We start from the raw sequence: 23,861 nt of genomic DNA, 5'->3' as shown, positions 1-23,861 counted from the left end.
GATCTGTCAAAACTGACAGAAAATCATCTGCGTCTAGAGAGCGTAATGCGTTCTTAGCATAACAAAGTCTTGAATCTTTTATTAGCTCAATTTTGCTGCTTTCATCTAAACTTATATTTGGTAATACGAGCAAAATCAACGATGCAAGAAGATCGACATCCCACTTTGTATGATCCATTTTGCCAGGCTCTAATGGGAAAAGATGACTTTCATACTGTTTATCGACCATTGATTCTAGTATTTCACGGTTGTTAGAAATCAGCGAAACCAGACTGCTGCCATGCTTGTCTAATTCTCTCTCGAGTATCCCACCCAAAACAAGGCGTCCACCATCAAACAGAAGTTTTATATAACGTACATATCGCTCTGGTGTTGTTTTAAAATACACTTGAAATTCTATAAATAAATATTAACATTATAGTGACAAAAAAGCGACTTTGGGTAACTCTAAACAATGACTAAAATAAGGCAATTTATCAAAATGTAAATAGTTGCCTCAGTGAAACTTTATTTAAGTCTTACGAGTCGAGACACGAAATCTAAAACTTCAAATATACTCTTAAGAATGTACAATTAAAAATCAAACCTCGAGATCTCTTGCTCTCTTCTTCAGCCTAAAACAGAACATCGAAACAATAAGTTAAAACACGCATGTTTTCGTTTGTTAAAACTGACTATTAAGCAAACATAATTTATTCTGTACTACCTACTGTCGTAATGAAAACGTAAGTAATAAGACATGTGTATTTCTTAGAACCTTACTTAAGAAGAAGAATATACTGAAGGTATATTACAGAAGTGCGAGTTGTTTGTATAGAATCCTTTAATACATAATAACTAAGTATGCTAGTTTTGTTTTCATTAAATCGAAAATTAGTAAAGAAGTAAAGTGCATGGTGACTAACGATTATTTAGTTCTTGTTGTTTACAACACCATGTGCTATTTACCATATCCTGTAATATGTCATATTCATTTTTGTATTCAAGAAGTTGATCCAGGTACGTCTTTACCCTTGTATTCTCTGTATCTACTACTAATTTTGTGTACTCATCAATTCTCCTCTCTATGTCTTCCTTAGAACTGGGATCAACATTTTTGATCACCCTTATTAAAATAGCTTGCACTTTATCTCTTGTCTTTTCATACTCAGCCTTAGAGAGCTTCGCATCTGCTCGATGGCCAATTAACGTATTCCTAACATTTCTCAAACGAATGAGATCAGCACCAAGAGATTCATCTTTAGGATCAGGTTTCGCTTTCCAGCCAAGGTGAGGACTAGCTATTTCATTTTTGCATAATCCAAATATCAGTTTGATTAGGAGTGCTATATCAAATTTATCTGGATTGGGACGGTAGGAAACTAAATTATATTCAGTCTTCTTCAGACTCTTATTCTTGAATAAGTCCTTTAGTTTCTTTTTTATGTCCACTGATTCTAAAAAGTTTGCAATATCTTCACATTTTATCAAATATCTGAACACTTTAAGAATTGTCTCCTTAGTGAGGTCCATATACATCAAAATACTTCGAAGGTAATATGTCCTTTCTTCAGGTGTGTCAGACATGACGCACTCATGAGTATGTGAATTCGCAGTACGGTATGTATTTCTTCAATGCTTTACCTGTAAGTCGCAAAAGGATGGTGTCAGTCTATTTCCCTATAAGGTATGTTTTTTAAATTTTGGTGTGTGAAGTTTACTTACCAATTAAGCAACATCGGCAAAAATATCACCTCATGCAATCGATGCATGTTTTATAATGTAATAGCAAAATAAAACTACTGAACTACAAGCTTTGATTTCGTTTGGAAGAACCAAAATGAATCCACATTCAAGTGAAAATTGAAATTAGAAAAAGACTCCACAAATAGTGGTTTTTTTTCTAAAACAGGCGCTGTCGGAAGAGGGGTTGGGGTTAGAGCGTTCATAGTGTATTTCGGTGCTATATAGTGTAATAGGGAACTTTTTAGAAATACTAAGCAGTCCAAAACAGTAATACCCCACACAGTACTGCTTTGGCACAGAACATTTCTTGTGTGAAGATTCTGATTCAAATAAGTGAAAATATGGAGGTATGGTTGCGCCTATCTTCATCCATCCTAGAGGAAAATATGTCATGCATATACCGCTCTGGTGTTGTATCAAAATACACATGAAATTCTTTAAAAAGCAAAGATATTCGTGCCGGATAGTGCAAAATTGAGACATAACTCATGAAAAATTAATAGAATCATGAACCCTCATTTTCAAACTGTGAGTTATGACGTGGGACAGCTGCTTTAAGTTTAACTCAAATCCGTTAATATTGAAATAAATCGAGTGAAAACAAAATGAAATTCAAATGAAATTATAAATGAATAGTGGGTTAATTCATGAAATGAAGTCAGTGTTAATTAAATTGTATGTTGTCGGTGATGATGCGGAACAACTGTTTTAAGTTTTATATAATTTATAAAGTGGAAACAGAGAATTTGAGAAAAAGCATTAAACATAGTTTATACTTTAACTCGTCACATTGCATTTTCACCTGTCCTAAGCTTGTATCTTAAATACATGTATATATTTATAATGTAGAACAACAATGAGGTGACACCATATATAGGCCCAGTTTTGACCATCTTTGCATGTCCAAAGCATAGATATATATTATGCAAGCTATATTGCAAAGTCAGTGCGTACTTCACATTTGCTCACAACGACAGAAATAAAAGAACTAGGGTGTGGATCTTAAGATACAAAATCTTACTGTATAGTATTTTTCCAATAGTACTATCGATTTTAACTGATAAAATAACCAATGGTTTAAGTTTTATGGAACCTAATATTAGTTTTAATGGAACACCTAGCAGAGCTTTAAAAAGTTTGCAAGTTATTTCATACTATCATATAAAATACTTTTTAGACCCAAGCAAGTAGATCACCCAAGACTGGAATTCTTAAATAAAAGCATAAGATACGTTATACAGAGTTTGCAAGAAAATGAAAATATCTTTTGGAAATGGTGCCCACAAATCGTATAATTAATATGCCAGTTATTCCTTCTTCAAGTATGTGAAGAAAATGTAGTAAATAAGATGACCCTTTTTATGTGGGGTTCGATTTCATAAACTGCAATTAAGTTACGCTAAAATAAGATAAGTTATGTTGATAAAATAATTCATTAATTCAAAACGACAAATCACGTAAATCGATGCATGCGCAATTAGATACTTTAACAATATCTGGTGGAAACAAAATACACCGCGAACATGTTTATTTACACATAATGCTTACTGAGTGGGAGCGCTAGAAAAATGAAAGAATTATACCCTAGAAAAAGCTGAGGGGGGGGGGGGTTGTTTGTTTGTTGTTGTTTTTTTAAAAATTGAATGATTTTATCCATTTATGTCTGAAAAAAAGCTTTTCTGAAACATATCCCGAATTGGCAAATGGCTCTCCTGAGTGTTTCTTTTTTTTTTTTTTTTTTATTAAAATTATTATTAACATTTACAAAACAACATGTGTAGATTTCAACAGTTTCGTTTTACAAATTTACATTGTTTTTCAACATATATCATCCAAAAATATGTAGGTCAGTTCAGGTAGATGTATTTAAAACAATTAAAAAAATCATAGCCTAGAAAAAGTGAGTAGTCAAGCGGGTTTCAGAAAAACCCACTCGACAGTAGATCACGTTTTTACCTTATTCTTTTAATTGAACAAATGCGTATGCAAAAACACAAACTCTTCGTAGCTTTTGTTGATTTTTCCCGCGCTTTTGATAACTTACCGATAGCACAGCTATTTCAAAAGTTGATAAACAATAGCATAAACGGTAAATTTCTTTCTAAATTCTAATTTCTAAATTGAAACTGGTCGATGGTCAAATATCCCATTTGTAGACAGAAAGTGCCCTATGTGCCTAAATGACTTAGGTGACGAATTTCACTTTCTCCTAGTTTGTAAACATTCTGATGCGAAAAGAAGGCAATTAATCCCAAATTATTTCCATAGGTATCCAAATGTTATTAAATAAAAAGACTTCTTAATAGTAATAATTACGCTACACTGAAAAATCTCAGTATATTCACATCATGTATAATTAAACATTTTAAAGGATAATAGTTCAAAGGTAAATCCCGTCGCACACTACATGTAAACACCGTCAATGGCATTCCAAAGTTACAACTGAGTAATTATATATCCCCATTTCCATGCTTTCCCCATGATTTCATTGATAAAATCCTAACTCTCCCTACTAAGAATACGGCAGTTACAATTGAGTAATTATATATCCACATTTCCATGCTTTCACCATGATTTCATTGATAAAATTCTAATTCTCTCAACTAAGAATACGGCGAAAATTCGATAATGAGTATCGCTGTCCCCAAACCCAAACAAACATCTTAGAGTAGAAAAATAAATATTTGTTTCCTCAATGTTTACAATTATAATAGAATTCATGTTATAGTAATACAGTGTAATTTACTTTTTGTCACAATAGTTTTGTTACCCACATGTGTTCAATCTGTTATATTTTTCATATTGTCTGTTGTTACGTAACCTTGACGCAATCAAGAAGTATTAAATTGAAATTGAATTGAAAATTAAATATGTATTGTATTTGACATGATACTTCCCAATATTGATACAGATTATACATTTAGATTTGATATGGAATTAACTTCGACGGATTATTTGACCAAAGGTAGTAAGTTAGGAACCTCAAAACTATGTCAAGTTATTGTAACGCATCTTATGCATTATAATGTATATTGTGAAAGATTAACACATCATTTATACATGTAATCTATAATATCAAATTAGGAAAATGTAGGTTAATAAACATTGCAGTGTAGATCTAGACAAAATATAAGCTAATAAGACATGTTTTCCTCTATTCAGTGTGCTAAACAATACCAGTTACATAAAGTATCTTACGAAAATCATAATGATTCATGTAAAAAATCTGTTTTTATTTGGGTTTTATTTTTATTTTATTTTTCTGAAACGTGTTTACAATAGACTAGTGCATTAACATTTCATATTCTTTTATTTTCACCTATTATATCAACAACAATACAGAATTTTAGGCAAAAAGAACAGAAATGAACAGCGAAGAAATTTGATCTTGATAATCTGAAAAGGACAAGGAGTTTTAAAGAAATGAATCTAATGGCCAGTAAACACCTTAAAACACCAAAAAGCCCTGCAAAATAGTAATAGAATATATGCGATTTACGAAAGATGCATAGAGACAGATAAAATTTGATGTTCTATGCTTTGAAAGATCCATAGCTATAACTTTATAAGAACCTAAAAAACCTAATCAATTGTAAGTGAATAAACCGTCATATTTAGATTTTCTAAAAATATGATGTATGAATGAGATCATTAACACGCTGATGCATTTTTACGAAAATAGTTGAAAAGAAAAACATTACCAGTGTTTTGTTTTAAAAGTAAATTAGTTCAACATGTAATATCTAACTCTAAATTGTTCACGTTTTCCATGCTTTTGTGTGTATTACTGAAGATAATATATGTCCAAATATTTTAAACAAGCTAGAGAAATGCTGTAACCAGTAATGACTTTATATAAATACAGTGTAGTTTTGGATTATGACTTTTTCGTAAAAGACACTAATCTTTAAACACTGATATAAGAAACATATTGAATAAAGCTTAAGATACTTTATGCTTCCTGTGGTCATGTTATATCAGATTTGAAAGGTTTGCTTTCAAAATATGCGTTGCAATAAACAGATGCATAGCCGAGATTGCTTTTCATATAAAATCATTGGATAGATGTAGTTTTTCTTAGAAATACTAAACTTTCAGAAATTGAAAGTAGTAAGTTTTGAAAATTCCATCGATTAGATCTGTCAAATATGAAATCTTTTATATTTAATACAAAATTTCTTATTGAATTGTTCATTAAGCCATTTCTCATAAACTTTTCTTTCGAAAAACACGAAAAACAAGATTTTGCTTCATATTTTGACCTTGCGGAAATTTGTATCATTTGATATAACGTATCTTATACTGACCGTCTGAGTGTTAATTTCTTATATTCTGGTACACAATCTAGGGCCTGTTTGGGCCCACTGACTCCAGATGTCGGCTTTTTAAACATTGTTAAATCAAATAGAAAAATCAAAAACCGTCTGAAGATTGGAGTTTTTCAACATTTTTCTTATTTCTGAATTTAACGAGTTAACGTAGAATTCATGTAAAACTCTATCTTAAAAGTAAAGGTAAAGAAAGCATAATTCATGGAAAATTGATCTCAGAGTAATGGAACTTAGGTCAAATGATATAGATGATGAAGTAGAACAACTTATAGTAATAAAATTATACAACGTAAGTGCATCAAACTCTAAGTAAAAAGGGATCATAATACATGAAATATTTGTGCAAGAATTTTGACACTTGTGTCATATGATGTCCTTGGTAATGAGTAAAATATCTTTCTAAAGAAGAAGTTGAGTGAGACTTGTTCCAAAAATATCCTTGTCAGTATACATTTGATAATAGAGCTCAGCTGTGCAGGTACAAAAGTATAAAAAAAATGAGCTTTGACGCCTTAAGACTTTCTCTTGTAAAACAAATATCTTATTTGACGAATACAACGGGATCGTTGCTTAAGTCATTTTAACATTACTTATTCACAACAGTTATTGGCAAATGGCACAAAATCAATATATTGTTACCCTATCCCATTATGTATTAAGTTTATTGTCATTAAAATTGGCGTATAGACCAAAGTATTATCCAAAGTATTATATCTAAACGGTAGCGTTAAATTCGCAAACAATACTATGAATAGATGTTTCAAAAAAAAAAAGATTGTAACTTACTCGCTAGTTCGACTGTACTACTATTCATTGAAACTTGTTAAGTTATGAAAAATAAACTTAGCATTTCTACAGATAACGTTCGATATATCTTTTGTTGTGCAGGTTCGTAATCTATAAGAGATTTATATACAAGCATGATATTTTCATCCTGCAAGAATTACATTTTCAGAGTCCAATTCCTGGTCAGGCAGACAAGGAAATTTCCCTTGCTTTTATAAATTGCACGGGCAGTACATGGTTTCTGTGATGGAGAATTTTGTTGGGTTTAACGTAACACCCACAACATTATAGTCATATGGCAAACTATGATGGAGGAATACCCACGATCACCTTCGGCATTAATTCATGCACGGAAGAGCACCCTGGTAGAAGCAATGATAGCGATTCTATCTTACCGGTTTCCGTCGCGATAGTTGAAAATCGGGACCGATCGCTTTACGGTATCATGCGCTATACCGAATGAGATATTTAAAATCGAATTAAAAAATGTGTCATTCCGTTCTGTCATTAGACCGTTCTTTTCAAATATTAGGGGATGAGTTGAAATCGGATCGATTCCATAGTGAGGCAGTGCCGTATTTCATATTAGTTTAGTTTCAGTACAAATACTTTCTTACTTATCTTCATTCATTTCCTTTATGTACATACCTAATAAATAACATATACATATCACAGTATAAATGCATATAACCATTCTATCTTATATAATCATAAATTTTAAGAGAGCATTAACACTTTAAAAAAAAACAACTTTCAAGACATATATTTACATAGCTAGAATAGAAACAGGCTACTAAGTGATAAAAAAACTATCAAAGTATTCATTTTTTAGCAAAAGTTCAGTGTGAAAAAAAAATGTCTAAATACCAGATATAATTCTTTTGTTTAGATCTAAAACTCGCCTTAGAAGAAGTATCAATCAAGACAAAAACATCCTTTACATACAGCAAACTATCTGTTATTAAAACTTCTAAAAAGGGTTTTGGCAATTCCTTGTTTGTAAGATACAGATTTAACTTATCATTATCATTCAGACTATCAAAGTTACCGTCAGCTATTTCGACTTTTAGAAATAAACTATTACGTTCAGAAATGGACACTTTCTATCTTCATATTTCAAGTTTTATTGCCTCGCAATTTCCAAATGAACAATTATTTTATAGAAGCATTGATTTATTCCAATTGCCTTATTAAATTTGGCCGCTAAGTCATTTTTCCAGCAATCGCTGCGTTATGTTGTATATTTCCCTACACTGAGAACATAGCACATTGCTTGATTATGCAACACTGTTCAGACCGAACGACAGAAACAAGCAACTGGGTGAAAAGGAGAGTAAGGGACTCCACCAATTACTTTACAATTTGCTATGCTCGACTTCAAAATTTAAACTTAGGTAAAGGAGAAAAGCCGAAAACTGTCCATTATGTGAAAGAATGGACAAATCGAGGCGCAACGCGCCGAGACTGTCCATTCTTTCACATAATGGATAGTTTGAGGCTTTTCTCTGACTTAAAACACGGTCCTCACGAAAAAATCAAGATTGTCGTGATATTATATAATGTCTCTAATATTGTCCTCTTTGAGGCAAAGACAATTCATTGATTTGTGTCTCTGTGCTAAATAAAAATACCAAGTCAAATGGAGTTTAAATTAGATTGCATATAAACATTATTGCAATTAAAAGTTTTTTAAACACAAATGATATTCAGTGCTGATTCTTAGGAAAGTTTCGAACATATCTCGTTTTGTCATATTTATGAATAATTTGAAGTACTTTTACAAAAAGTAAAATTTAACTTGGCCTTATGACGTATGTATTAATAGTTGTCCATGCTTTGTTCGTGCTGAGTTTGCAGTTTTGTATAAATCGAGTAATTTAATAAATGACGGGTCCAGGTGAAGACATTCTAAAATGTATGTATATGTATTTTATATCGTTATTAGAAAATAATCGTTCTTATCTCGTAATTACGAGATATTCTACCAATTTTATTAGAAGAAAATTACCCGTATCACATGAGATCTTTACTCGTTATGACTCATTTCTCGTTTTTACGAGAAAATATTTCGTTATTACAATAAATAACATGGTTATTGCAAGAAAATTGTATTCAAGTTCAATTAAGATCATTACGGCCAAATTTTCTGGTAATACCGAAACGTGCAGTAAAACTTTAGGGAACTTGACGTTGTTTTTTGTCATTGTATTAGAAAGGTGAAATTGCACATTTCTTGATAGAAAAGAAAAAGTGGAAGCTCCACAGGTCGCTCAACTGGACAAAAACGAAAATGTTGCAGGCTCGGTTTGATTGAGCCTGTTCATGGACGGCAGTGGAAATGCATGCTACCGTCCACGCCCTCTAGCCCCGGGTTGAGCAGAACTCAACATTTACACATGCTAAAAGTACAAAAAACAATTTAGAGACACCCGCAGATGTGTTCATACGGCGGTGCACATGGAACCTTCAATGATACACAAGCTTGTAATTCCATGAAAAATGGCGTATGGTCCCCAGATAAAATAATGGGTTTGCCCTAAACGAGAAAACAATGGGCAGAACTAAACAAACTGGAATTTAGAAAGGGGATCTGAGGTTATGGAGCCTGCATATCACAGGAACTGCCAAAAGACAAAATTAAAAAGCAGGTACCATATCCATGGGGTGATTATACAATACCCAAAGCTATGGAAGCGGGAATATTGGAGCAATCCAGGCCGAAATGGTCAATCTGAGAAACTAAACAGTACCAATAACACGACATAAAAGTCGTGCTGAACGATCTGAGAAGATCGAAATATAACAGCCCTGATTGAATGTACGGGGACTGCAGCAAATGTCAGTTATGGCAAAAATTTAACCAATAAAAGTCGTGCTGAACGATCTGAGAAGATCGAAATATATGAGCCCTGATTTAATGTACGAGGACTGCAGCAATTGTCAGTTATGGCAAAAATGTTACCAATTTTACACGAACACTGCATGAAAAAGATAGGTCTGCGGCTTTTGAAAAAAGAAAGGAAAATTATATGTTTTAGCTCGACTATTCAAAGAATAGGTGGAGCTATTGGACTCCAGTTTGTTTAATTCTGCCCATTGTTTTCTCGTTTAGGGCACAGCCATTATTTTATCTGGGGACCATACGCCGCTTTTCATGGAATTGCACTCTGTGCATCATTGAAGGTTCCATGTGCTCCATCGTATGAATACATCTGCGGATGTTTTAAATTACATTCTAGAACTTATAACATGTGTACATGTTGAGTTCTACTCAACCCGGGGCTAGAGGGCGTGGACGGTAGCTTGCACTTCCACTATCGTCCATGAACAGGCGCAATCAAACCGAGCCTGCAACATTTTTATTTATGTCGTGTTTGGCGACCTGTGGTTTTCCACTTTTTTATTTCATCCATGCGTCGGCGTCCGCGTCGTCGTCCCGATTTGGTTAAGTTTTTGTATGTAAGCTGGTATCTCAGCGACTACTTGTGGGAATGGATTGAAACTTCACACACTTATTTACTGTGATACATTGACTTACAGTGCACAGGTTCCATAACTATATTTTGTGTGATTTTTTATTAAGGTTTTATATGTAAGCTGGTATTTCAGTACCTACTAATGGAAATGGATTGAAACGTCACACACTTGTTCATTGTGATGATCCGACATGCAGTGCTCAGGTTCCATAACTCTATTTTGCATTTTTACAAAATTATGCCATTGTTTCGACGAAACAGTTGTTGGTTAAATTTTTGTATGTAAGCTGGTATCTCAGCACCAACTAATGGGAATGGATTGAAACTTGCACAATTGCCCATTGTCATGAGCTGATATGCATTGTACAGGTTCCATAATGTCCATTGTCATGAGCTGATATGCATTGTACAGGTTCCATAACCCTTTTTGCAATTTTACAAAATTATGTCCCCTTTTCGACTTTAATATTAATTCAGTTGACAAGGCTGTTGAATAGTCGAGCGTTGCTGTCCTCCGACAGCTCTTGTTTTTACATTACGTTGCCTATTTTCATCTATTTTTGACTGAAAATGTCATACCAGGTGTATATCTGCGATACTTTTCTATTGCGATTTAGGAGTACACAAAGAGGACTTTACTACTTTCTAACGGTTGAAGAATTAAACTAACATTCTGTAATCACTTTTGGCACATTGTTTGATTTTCATTTGACTGACAATTTTTGGGGCGATTTGGGTTAAAGTCATACGTTCCTCTTCAGGGTTTTTTTTATTGCAGTTACAAGTTCTGTAAAACGTTGCAGTTTATATTTCGAAACTTTCGAATTTCATAGGTTGATGTACTCACACCTCTCATACTATACCTGTCCATTATTAACCTGTACCTGTCCATTATTAAAGTATGCATTATTTTAAGAATGGACAGTTACAGGTTAATAATGGACAGGTATAGTAAAATAATCGTGTGTATAGAACGGTATCGGTACAATAACCTATATAATGGACAAAACTAACAAAGGATTACATCACAGCCGTGTTTTAATACTATTTAGATACCTGACAATGATCTGGAACGGACAATATTACTCTGCTTACATATAATTTTCATGTAATTTAAGCAGCGCCAGTCATGTACTATTAAGGCGTTCGAAGGTCTCCAGTGATTTCAGATTAATACTTAATTAGGAAGTAACTAATGAAAACAATTCAAGAATAGTTTTATCAAAATACAAATGAAAAATAGATGAATAAAATAATGAGAACTTACTGGTTTATATAAACTAAAATTTTCTCCAAAACGAACGGGTAAATCATTTGCTAATTCAGTACTTAGCTGACGTTATCTGACCTTTCCTTAATTATAATCTTAGTAAGCTGAAAATATAGATGAAAGGTATCTCCTAGCCAAAAATCTGTATTGCATGAATCATTCATGAACGGGGCACGGACATCACGTTATCTGTGGATTAGTTAAATTAAATTATTCAATGTAATCTTACAAAAAATAAGTAATGTGAGATAATGATTATAATTAAAATGTCTTACCGCTAACGCTGTTTAATTCCGTCCCTTGACTGTAATATGATAACGTATTTTGAATGTGATCGTCCAAGTGGTAAGCGCAAACAATTGAATTGAAACACAAAATAAAGACTAAATAACGAATTGAAATTCGATCTCCCTCGATTGTTTAGATTTCGTTTAAAACTTAGTACCCAGCATTACAACAAATGTGAAAGTGCATAAAATAAATTTTGGGCATGTTCGGTTCATAATAGATTTATGTTTATTGCACTGATGCAAATACCTTTTCTATCATAAACATGTAATTAACAATTATGATTTTTTTTATATATTTAGAAGATAGTTTCATACCAACATATGAGGAATATTTCATATAATTTTTTGGCAATACTTTTATTACAAAGATAAACACATATTATCCTCTTCTTGAGGTAAAAGATCACTAACAAAGTACCTCAGTTTTAAAGAGTATTCAATTCCTACCATAAACCTACTTTTACTGCAATTCTTACCTTCAAGCCCTACTGGGACCGATGTTTTTTTTCCTTATTTTCTTTTTTTCTAGTAAGTTTTTACTTCTTTCAAGACTTATTATTGATTTCTTGTACAAAAATGGAAAAAGAGGAATCTTATAAGCGATTTCTTGGTGTTCAAAGTGAATTTACTACTTAAACAGAAGGGGTAGAGTTACGCATCTTTAAAAATATTGAGTAACACGCGTGAAAGTTCTCTATTTTGCTTTCACTCTTAGATTATATATTGTGGAAGAAATTTAGGTAGGTTTTACGTCTGCCCTAAGGTTATTTTTAAATGGAGTAAGCAAAATTCAAAACAGAAACACAGCATTCGACCTTTTTTTCAATGTTATAGTATAAATTCTGTCTCATTAAATCCGTTTACTTTAAGAACCATAGAAAAAATGATATTGACATTTTTATTTTGTGTTTTATAATTGTTTACCAGTAGTTTGATGTTTCTTTTATTAAAATGTTTATTAAAATTAATTGTAAAATAAATTCCCTGCAAATGTTTTATCTCCTGTGAAATTTCCACTTTTTTCTATTGGATAGTTTCTATCACTTTGAAATTTATCTCTACTTGAGCTTGAGGAGACACCGTAAGTAATACAAAATTTATATAAAAAAACAACAAAAAAACCAAAAAAAAAAACGGCACGGTAAAAGTTGTTTTAAAATTTCAAAATAGTGCAAAACACGATCGATTACCTTTCAGAATATACCAAGCAAAGGCCATTATATAAACATTACTATCAGTGATCTAATACCTTTAAGATAATTTTTTTTGTTTTGTTTTTTCTCAAAATATCTGCCATTTTGAAAAAAAAAACATTCTTCGCATATTTCTTTCTAGCAAAATTTATGCCACAAATTAATGTAAAATGATTGAGATATGGCTAATAGTGTACCATTTAATCAAACAAATTCTACTTACATTTTAGATTTTTTTCCTTAATTTTGCTGGCATTTGCCTAAAATTGATCATATCATTTTGAGCACTGGTACTCCGGTGAGCGATACAGGGCCATCATGGCCCTCTGGTTTATTTTTGTAATTGAAAAACGCACCACGTAGAGGTTGCTTATTACGAAAATGATATTTTTGTTTTAAAACTTAATTACTTTAAAATATTTTGTGTTTTTAGGATAGATGATACATCGGTTTTTATCACATGACGTGTTTAAAACATGTAAAGGTAGCTGTTCCTGTTTAATTTTGCTTCTTACTGTATTTTCTTTCGATATAATAATATTTTATAGTATCAATAAAGTTGATTTATTTCATGTTGAGATTTTAAATATTTTTATCGCTTTGTCTGTCTGTTCGACCTTTACTCACATTTTGCTACTGATGCATTACCAACTTTTAGAAACATCTCTAAGGCGGGACAGCTCTATCTATCACGAAATCAATAATCCAATATCAGCGCTGCCAGATGCATTCGTCGATTTCCGTATTAATTGTTGTTGTTGTAGTAACACGGGGATGGGGGGTCGATAATTAACAGCTTTGGTCATTTTCTGATGCATTTTCTGGCGGGCGGTTTGCGAAACGATATACTTGAATGAAGTTTTAATATTATTAAAGTGTCGAAAATTTATATTATACTTTATCAGTTGTCAAATAAAAGTGATATTTAAGAATACGAATATGTTATCTAAAATATTTAGAAATCGTTACATTTTATACATCAAACACATAAATTTACGTTCTTTTCAATACATGAAACATCATGTTAAACATATATCTATGTACAAAAAAAGAAAGAAATATTTACGCACAAGAAACAGTCTGTAAATAAAATAAATATTCAAGAATATGAATAGGCCATCTAAAGTATTTTAAAAGCGTAATATTTTTTTTTTTAATCTAACACATAAATTTACGATCAGTGCAGATGATGATCAGCCTGCACATCCGTGCAGACTGATCATGATCTGCACTGTTTGCCATTCAGCCAGTAACTTTTTAGTATGCACCCCTTTTCATAATTTATAGTACTGTCCAAATTGAAAGATAGACAAGTTCAAAATAGAAATTTAGCATGGTAAGGATTAGTTTTCTTATATCGTGCTTAAATGCATGAATTGAATAAGTACTGCTGACAAATACTACTACCATAGTATATTTTAACTATAAATACATTAAAAAAAATTAACATTAAATAACAATAACTTAAGCAATAGCTCAATTTTAGAATAGCAGACTTAACTAATTACTTATTTTTTTTTCATGAAATTTGGGCTAGGATCTTTACTTAGTAAATATTTACGGAACACATCTATTAACGATTTATGGTAAAATCTAAATTCATAGATGGACAAGTATAATATATTTCTGTGAATTCTAAATTTCCTACTGTCATACGATTAATAAAATAAGGGTAAAAATAACTCCCGATGGAAAGGGAAAAGACTACAGAAAAGACAGAAGAAAGTGAAATATATACATATCACCGCAAAAACCATAAAAATACCTAATAGTATCACTTGAAGTAATTGGGGTAACGTATTTTTATGACCCGATTTGAAACAACACTGACCGGATATTGTCTACCCCTAGGCAATATTGTAATACACAATAAATATCAAAGGGTAATTTTAAAACATTTACAATTAAATTATATAATGCTAAATGTGTGCAATCTTTGGACTAAAAACAATAATAGATAACGCAATTTTTAAAAGAATGATTAAAAAATGTATCAAAATTATGCATTAATTTAAGAATACAGAATAAAATATTGCTTATATTAGGAAAATTTATCGATTTTCCGACAGATCGATGTTACAAAAAGTTCGTAATGTACAGCCGACATTTCATTGAAACTAAAGATGCACATAGATATCGTTGAGACGAAGTGCATCTTACAAGAACCTGATGTCTGTGTTGAAGAGTATTCGGATTATTTCCATTTATGTAGCTAATATTTTCTTGTCCAAAAGTACTAAGAACATCTCGGACAGTTTAACTTACATGAGATGCAGAGCAGTACACAAGAACAGTTACTACGTTGAATGCATTTAAAATAATCTCCATTTTGTACTTAATTCTTCCCGGTCCAATGCGTCATTTTCAAAAATGGTAATAAGTTGAAATCGTGATGAGACAAGTAAATTGCGGATTGTATTTAAGCTAGAATCGCCACATTTTACATCACGTATTATCCCACTTGACCCGGTCAATGCAGTTTATGCCCTTGATTTGTTTAATAAACATGAAAATACTATTCAAGTTAAAATCACCAGATGTCATATAGTGATAATTTAGCATAGTGCAACTACACATTGGCTGATCATAATGTGTGTGCAGGGGCGGGGGTGGTGGGCTCTGTGGCCGAGTGGTTCGTGTCGTTGACGTCAAAAAATGATGCGTATGCGTTACAATGTGTATACTATTTCTAGGGTACGCCCCCTCGGAAAGAGATAGATATATCTCAAGTGGTGCAACCCGACGTACATATCATCTGATTGAGCCTTCTCTTTTGTCACAATATCATCTTTGAAGTGTGTAAATTCTAATGAAATCTCAAAGGAAAATGAAAACTATATAATCGAACCTTCGTTACTGGAGAAATTTCTCGTTCTGCTGCCAAATACACCGAACTTTGAATAGCAATTTAGATGGAAAAGCAAATGGTAGAATTTGCTGTGGCCGAATTATTACGGTTCCCCTCCCATTTTTTATATCAAACGAAATATACATTAATCTGTATTGCAGAAATAGGTCTACAACTGTTTGAAAATTTTAGGAAATATATGTCAGGTGTGTAATACGTTTATATTTTTATAAGCCAGTAAAGCTTTTCGTCTGACGAGAAAATCATTCATCCCCCGCGTTTTACTAATGTTTGAACGTAATTTCCGATTTGACAGTAAAACTTGAAAACTTGATAAATATGTTAAACACACTAAAACACATTTTTTGTTGAAGTTTAATGAATGACTTTTTCGGACCTCGGGCAATATTTTTCCACTTTTTTTTACCGGCAAGCGATCCATCAAGTTTCTAATTGCATCAGGTCAGAAATAAATTTCCTTCAAGTTACGAGTTCAGTACAGGAAAATATACCGTTGTACTTTAGACCAGTTAATAGCATAAACTGTGGGCCGACGACTTAAATAAGGTGATATTTTATAAAAATTTATCCCTACACGAGAATGAAAATGGTCCCCATAATACGAACACACAGTCAAAATATATTTGGTCCGTTTTGACATGACTTATCGCAGAATTTTCCATTCTTTCACATAATTCATTCCTTTCCCCAAATATATGACAGAGTGCACCCGCATGAACACTACGTGTTTAATTACAAAAAAAAGTTTGATACATAGACTAAGTGCGTTTATTCTATTAGAAGGGTTCGATTTTAACTGCATGAAGATAGTTTTAAACAGCTGGCCGTATCGGAAAAGTTTTCTTCAATTTACCCCAATATTTGCAATATAGAGATATTGCCCGAAGCTATTCGAGACAAAAATGTACTAATTGTGAGACTCTCATTCTGATTAGGTAGATCACAAACAGCATGTAACGTTCCGCCAAAGGCGGTATTGCACTTTGATCCTCTGACTGGCAGGATGGGATATTGTGTCATCCGGTTTCCATTAATTGTTTAGCGGGAGTAGCATTTTGCGCATGTTTAAATATGTATAATCTTTAGTAACTATGATAGTGTATGTACAATTTTGCGAAAAGAACTTATGTTTCTTCTTTTTATTACGATATTTTTAGAGACATTCCTTATGATAAATTTTCTGATTTTCGTTGAATATTATAGTTGAATAATAAATTACATATTATATAAAGTTACGCATTTCTCCCTTTTTTTTTTTTTTTTTTTTGATTGATTTTTAGACAGATGAGAGTTTATAGTACATACTAGGAAGAAAAACGTATCTATTCTAATATACGCTAGATCCCGTATAAAAGCTGTATTTTTTGCCCTAATGTGAATAATCTATCAAATCATCACACTAAATCTAGCCTGTATTCTGTGACAGAGTTTACTCTCAGCGTAAATTTATATTTATAATTATTCAGCCTCAAAAGTTATTTAAAACATTTCATACAAGAATAATTATGATAACTTGGTATACACTCATCCTTGTAACAGTGGATTAAAAAACGCAGCAAAATCCATTAAAAATGTATAAGATCATCACCGAGGCATTTGGAAATATATGGATAATTTCACCTTATACTTCTTTGTATTATCTGTTTATACAGTATGTTTCTTTTAATTTCATTTTTGTTGTGCGCTTGTATGTTCAGTCTGTCATAACAAGTAGTTTAATATGTATAGTAATTATAGGAGAAGGACACAATAAGTTACACAAACTTTGTTTCCTAATCCTCATTTTATCTTTAGAACTGTTGTATCATGTTATGCATACTTGTATAAAAATACCGTTTAAACTAATTTCACCTTTTCATTTAATGACTTATGTAAAACAGCGTGTGTTTGAAATAATAGAGAAGTTCACTGAAATGGAATTAAAATGTATTTTAACACTTGTTTAGAACGAAACGATATGACATAAAAAGAAAAAAAAAACTTTTACATTTGTTCTTAAATACAAAGCTTTAATCGGTAATTAATGAAGACCAATTAGTAAATATGTTTTGATTCCATTTAAACTTTGAAATGGAAGCAACAAAAGTTAAAAAATTCCACTTGTGATCATACACAGGCATCATGCAGACGACGCGAGCTGCGCATGCGCTTTACCGTCTCCAATCTACACGCTGCGCATGCGTATAATGCAAAAAACACGTCTCCCGCTTCCGCACGCTTACACGGTTTAAAACTAATTTGATTGGCTGCACGATTAACTAAGCGTGTAACGGGAAACGTTTATGAATGGTGCCACGCAAGGGTTTAATCGTGTGCACGGGGAACCAACACGCGGGCGCCACTGTATATACAATGGTCTAGGTGTTGGTAATGTCAAGTATCTATTAAAGTAGAGGATAATTTACTAAATGATATAATTATATAATGACAAGCTTCAAAAGAAATAAAAGTTTTCAACATTGCCCTTGATGTTATCCGGGAAGTATAAATTAAAACAAACGGAGTACAAAATCAACAGTTTTTAAAGGCCTTTTCTTAATATATATATCTATTAGAAGCGGTGACCCCAACATTTGTTTCTTTTTTCTATTCTGAAGCATTTTCATGTGTCCTTAAAGCAACAAAAAGGTCTAAAATCTTAACATCAGGTTTTCTATGGGATTTTTTTTTTCACTGACAATGAAAGAGATTTATTAATGGCATTATGCTTATATAATACTGATATTACCATGTCTTCATATTAACCTGTATGACCTGAAATCCCTATAACATTTAATAAGATAGTATATGTTTTAAAAGTACCCCCACTTTTAAATTCAATCTACTTAATTTCAGAAATGCTTAAAGGGTGTGTGAAGAAAATGCTAAATAGAATAAAAACCAGTGCGGTGACCTGCCCATATTTGTCTTAGAAACTAATGATCCCCAAGCTCACTGGGTATGAAATAATTATTCCTAACTGCATGAAAAAAAATATCCTTAATCTTAATCATACTGCTCAAACATGTTCATACACTATACTGACTGAAACAAACACAAAAAACATTGCCAAAATAAAATGTATCACCGTAGATAGGCAGCTAAAACGACCAGTGGCAAAACAACACTACGGAGTTTCAAAAAGATTGTTGTACACACAGCTTCTCTTCCCAACACTGTACATATCTCAAGAAGGTGTATCTCTTATAGAGGTGATAAAGGTGCGGTCCATAGACATGCGGTCTACGTGTAAAAGTTATATGTAAAATTTGTGAGAAGAAACTTATCGAGGCAAATATGGGTCTTTGACTTGGTAGAAGGCATCTTACGATTAAAGAAATAGTTTGGGTCCAGAGAAAAAGGAGCAGCTCTTTCGCAGTGGATGCTAAGAACTGTAAAATATTAATTGTACCACCTCAGGCCAAACACCAAAGATTGCAGTTCTGCCAGGTCATTTTTCCCATTAATATGAATAAGGGAATGTACACAACTGGAGAGAAAGCAGTTGTAGCAATACTGACATTGTTGACATACTTTTGGTACACGAGGAATATGTATATTTTTTTTAGTTTTTAATTTGCACGGTGAAATTTGTTCGATGTTTTTCAATATTCAAAGATACTAAAACAAGAACAATAGTTATGTAAAACCAATAGTCAAATGCAAGATATATGTCAATCATTGTTAAAAAGAAGACCTAAAATAATACAAGGCTTTGGGTAAGATCCAGACTTCAAATAACTTGTCCCTGGCCTATATAGGTTCGAGTCCCTCTCGAGGAGTGGTTGTTTTCGTATGACGAAGCTATCCTGAAACATGATGTTAGTAGTTCTACCAAGGTACCCTCCCGTAATAAAATAATGGACGGAGGGCCCCTAAAGTCTTCCTAAACCATTGAAAATGGAATGTTGCCATATAACCTTTAAGTGTGTCGGCCCGTCTTAAAACCTAACAGAAACAGAACAAAAATTATACTAAGAGCTGAAACATATTGAAATACATTGATGAAGCCGGCCAAGTAGTTTAAAGTATTTAACTATACAATATAACAGATATCGTTACATACCCGTAATCTAAACTCGACAGCCATTTTTTTGGTCATTTAACTTCGGCAGCCATTTATTGAATTTTATTACAATTGTTTGTTTGATTTAGTTTTGATAAAAAAAATACATAAGACTGAGTTTAAATTTGGTTTGCTTAAAAGGAATTATGAATCATGTCGTATGTATTATGGCATTTGTTAATAAAAGATGATCTATTTCCCTTAATTTTCTTATACAATTTTACCTTTGGCGGATCTACCCAGGTGTCCAGCCGTGATGAATAATGCATGGAGGGGCACCTGGGATCTTCCTCCACCTTTAAGGCAGGAAAGTCGCCCTATGACCTCATTATTATGTTGGTGCGACGTTAAAACCAACAAATAAGTCAACTGGTGACTTTCAACTCTTGTAAAATCAACTAATTATATAAAACAGTTTGCTTTACTAAATGGTTTATTATCAACTTTACTCTTTCTTAGATGGTATGAAAAGTAGCTGTTATACATATGTATAACGCCATCCGAATCAAATCCCAACGAATTGAAACAGTTTTCTATAAAATGATTTGTTTAAACAATTGAAGCTGATTTCACAAATTAAAAAGACCAGTATGCCCCAGCGATAACTTGATGTTTGCAAACATGACTATAAATAGATTAAAATGGAACATAGGGAATTCAACATTTTTCTAACATGTTAAAATCTAAATATTTCTAGTTTTAGTATCAATTACAAATTAGCTCAGAGGTAAAGCATATTGTTCATGTTAAACAGAGCTTTTGCCGTGTGAGTTCGAAACTCAGCAGTAAATTTAATTTTTATTTCATTTTTTGCATAATGATTACTAATTTGAATTTCTTCATGTGTTCTATGATAGAACGACAGAGAAAAATCTAAAACCAATATGGCAGGTGAGAAAGGATAAGAATCATATCAAAGATGATGTTAATTGAATGCATGCACTTATTAAGTGAATAATGCACATAATATTTTGTTATATAAAGACATAAAATGCAAATACATATCATCAAAGAAAGAAACGAAAATATGGGAACAAAAATAAAAAGGAATAGGAAAAAAATGGATTGTTAAAATGAAACGTATACTAATATTTAGTTGTCAAGTAATTTTTCAAGCTTTATGAATTGTTATTTTATTGGTTGTCATAAACTGAACTCGTCTTCGCGTTATAGCGGGGATTAGTTTTATCATCTCCATGTTTACCAGATGTGCACGGGGTTTTACATGCATGCAGTATAAATGTCATGACAAACATATTTGCAGGTGCATAAAATGTTGGGCATTTTTATATTTCATATTACCTGACAACGTTTAACACGACGTGATGGTGTTCTTCCTCCATTTATTTTTCAATCAAACATATAATAAAACGAACGTTCTAAAACCCAGAAACCAATCTAGACTACTAAAATAAAGTCAGTTATTCTTCTCGGAATAGGTCAACATTGTGTTTATGGACCTATGAGGAGATTTGAAATTCTAACCCTCTACACCCGCTCGGTTTACAATTTCATGAAAGCTCTATAAACACCATGCAAACCTACTCCTCGAACAATAAATATTACTTCTTATAAACAAACAAACGTGACTGTAAACATACACGGTTCCAACCTGTATGGGAAGAAACATTTTATACAAACTGTTCGATGGCAAAGTACAATACATTTCCGTTGCCCTGACCATCCTATAGTATATTTTGTAAGTACAACAACACTGTTGACCCATTTAAACGAGGAGTACAGAGGTTAAAATTTTAGTCTAATTGTATTGACAGAAAAAAATCGTTAGAAAACTTATTTCATAAATATCTGCATTACGAATACCTTTTTAGATGGGTTTTTTCAAATGTTCAGATAAGGCATTTTTCCTCCTGGTACATATACCTTAACAGACGTTTATTATTATTATTATTATTATTATTATTATTATTATTTTTATTATTATTATTATTATTAATATTATCATTATTATTATTATTTGAAATACAAATGTTTACAAGAAAATGATGTTTTTGTAAAAATGTATTTCAAATATGTACATAAATAATATTCCCGACTGCGCCAATTGCCTTTTTAATGTTTTTGTACACTTTTACGCAAGGTTTTATCTAGACTTCTCACTAGAACAACACATTTATTTCCATGGGTGAAGTTTTTCTGAACATCATGCCTATCATTATAAAGTAGTAAAAGGCGTTTAGATATTTTACTTTTTTTTTACCTGCAGGAATCAAAACAAAAGGAATGTATTACAAAGCTAAGATCTGCATTTTATTGCTGATTTATTTCTTCTTGATTGTATGAATGTATTCTGAAGTAGTTCGGACTAACTCTATATTGTATTAATTGCTGGTATTATCAACCAAAACGGACAGACTTACGCAAGCAAACTCAACTTGACATTTATTTATATTTAACATGATTTTATTGCAATTATGAGCTGCTTAAACACATCAATGTTAAGCTCATTTAAAGAGCATTTTAAATTCTGCATCGAATGTTCAGTATCTTATTAAGAGTATAATCATGGTATAATGTGTGCAGCAACATTTATTATTTTCATAATTATATTACTCATAATGTGTCAACTTCTTAAAATAAAGATATTATTTATTTATTTATTTATTTATTTATTTATTATATTGAAGAAATTGGAAATAAAGTAAGATTTCTTATACTCGAACAAATCTTATTTACTAATTCAAAAAGATCTTTGCTATAATTTGTAATAATTTTTCTTACCTTAACTCCTATTCATTTCCATTTCTTGTTAAAACGTATCCTACCAATTTTTTATAATGCTTTTCTTAACATATATATCCCATCAAAATTTTGTCAGATTACTCAGATTTCAAGTGCGCAGATAAAGTTATAATACGTAATTTGTATAAACTTCTTTACTTTGTTTTGAATACATTCAATGCAACGATTGCGTAAATGCATAGGTATTGACTTGACACTCCTTATTTTTCGCCAATATATTCCAACATGTTCGGTATTTAACGTGATACATGATACATGTAAAACAATATGAATGGTACTTTGTATTGAAATAAAATTAACTTGTACATGACGTTGATAATGAAACAGTATATTTAAACATTAACATTAAAATCATGAAATGATAATAGTAACAGTTTTTCTTACAGTAGCACCCCAGCCGTCAGGCCGCTAAACAACCACTACGCCATTATGAGTAGTTAAAACAGGTAGTGGTTCTGATCTAAATGTGACAAAGTAAATCGAGCTGATTTCTCTAATCTATTTGTGAGTCTATACATTAAACTCTCGAATTTCAAAAACAAAATATGATGTTTTCTTTCAATACAAATCATGATAAGTCAATTAATTTTCTTCCCTGTTAAAGCTAACCAATGTCAATCATTCACTTAAACATTTTACCTTTAGATTTTAACTTCAAATGTAAAAATCCTCATCAAATGTTTCTAACTTATATCAATTAATTATATATGCAGAGTTACATGCATACTGAAATGTCACACATTAACAGTTACAGACGTTGGTTAAAAGAAAACTTTCAGTATTTTCCATAGGAATCAATGTTAATTTCAATACCGATTATCTCCCGAAAAAAATGAATTTGAAAAAACTCTCGGTGAAACGTTTTTAATTTTGAATGTCTTTATAGTGACCAAATTTCATTTATATATTATCTGTGTGAATTAGCAGAATGGCAGATTAACTCCAGCAGAATAGCAAAATAACAGAAGAGCAGAATAACTCTAGTAGGATAGCAGAATAACTCCAGCAGAATACTTTTTAAGCAGAATAACTCAAACAGAATGGCAGAATAGCAGAATAACTCCAGCCGGATAGCAGAATAACTCCAGCAGAATGGCAGAATTGCAAAATTAC

The 23,861-nt window shown here is 31.9% G+C and overlaps 1 protein-coding gene across 1 annotated transcript; it reads right to left on the bottom strand.

Moving 5' to 3' along the window:
• Positions 1-17: 17 nt before the first annotated feature.
• On the bottom strand, positions 18-22,898 carry LOC128554555 (uncharacterized; the record flags this gene model as incomplete). The annotated part of the gene is made up of 4 exons (XM_053535825.1): positions 22,728-22,898; positions 949-1,623; positions 587-614; positions 18-396 (listed from the first exon to the last, which is right to left on the bottom strand). Coding segments are annotated over exons 2-4 (1,025 nt in total), but the record flags the coding sequence as incomplete, so codon positions are not given.
• Between the last annotated feature and the right edge of the window lie 963 nt (positions 22,899-23,861).

Source organism: Mercenaria mercenaria, unplaced genomic scaffold (genome assembly GCF_021730395.1).
Source record: "Mercenaria mercenaria strain notata unplaced genomic scaffold, MADL_Memer_1 contig_523, whole genome shotgun sequence".
NCBI lineage: Eukaryota > Metazoa > Mollusca > Bivalvia > Venerida > Veneridae > Mercenaria > Mercenaria mercenaria.
The sequence above is the reverse complement of the archived record's forward strand: the minus strand, read 5'-3'. Positions and strand labels throughout refer to the sequence as shown.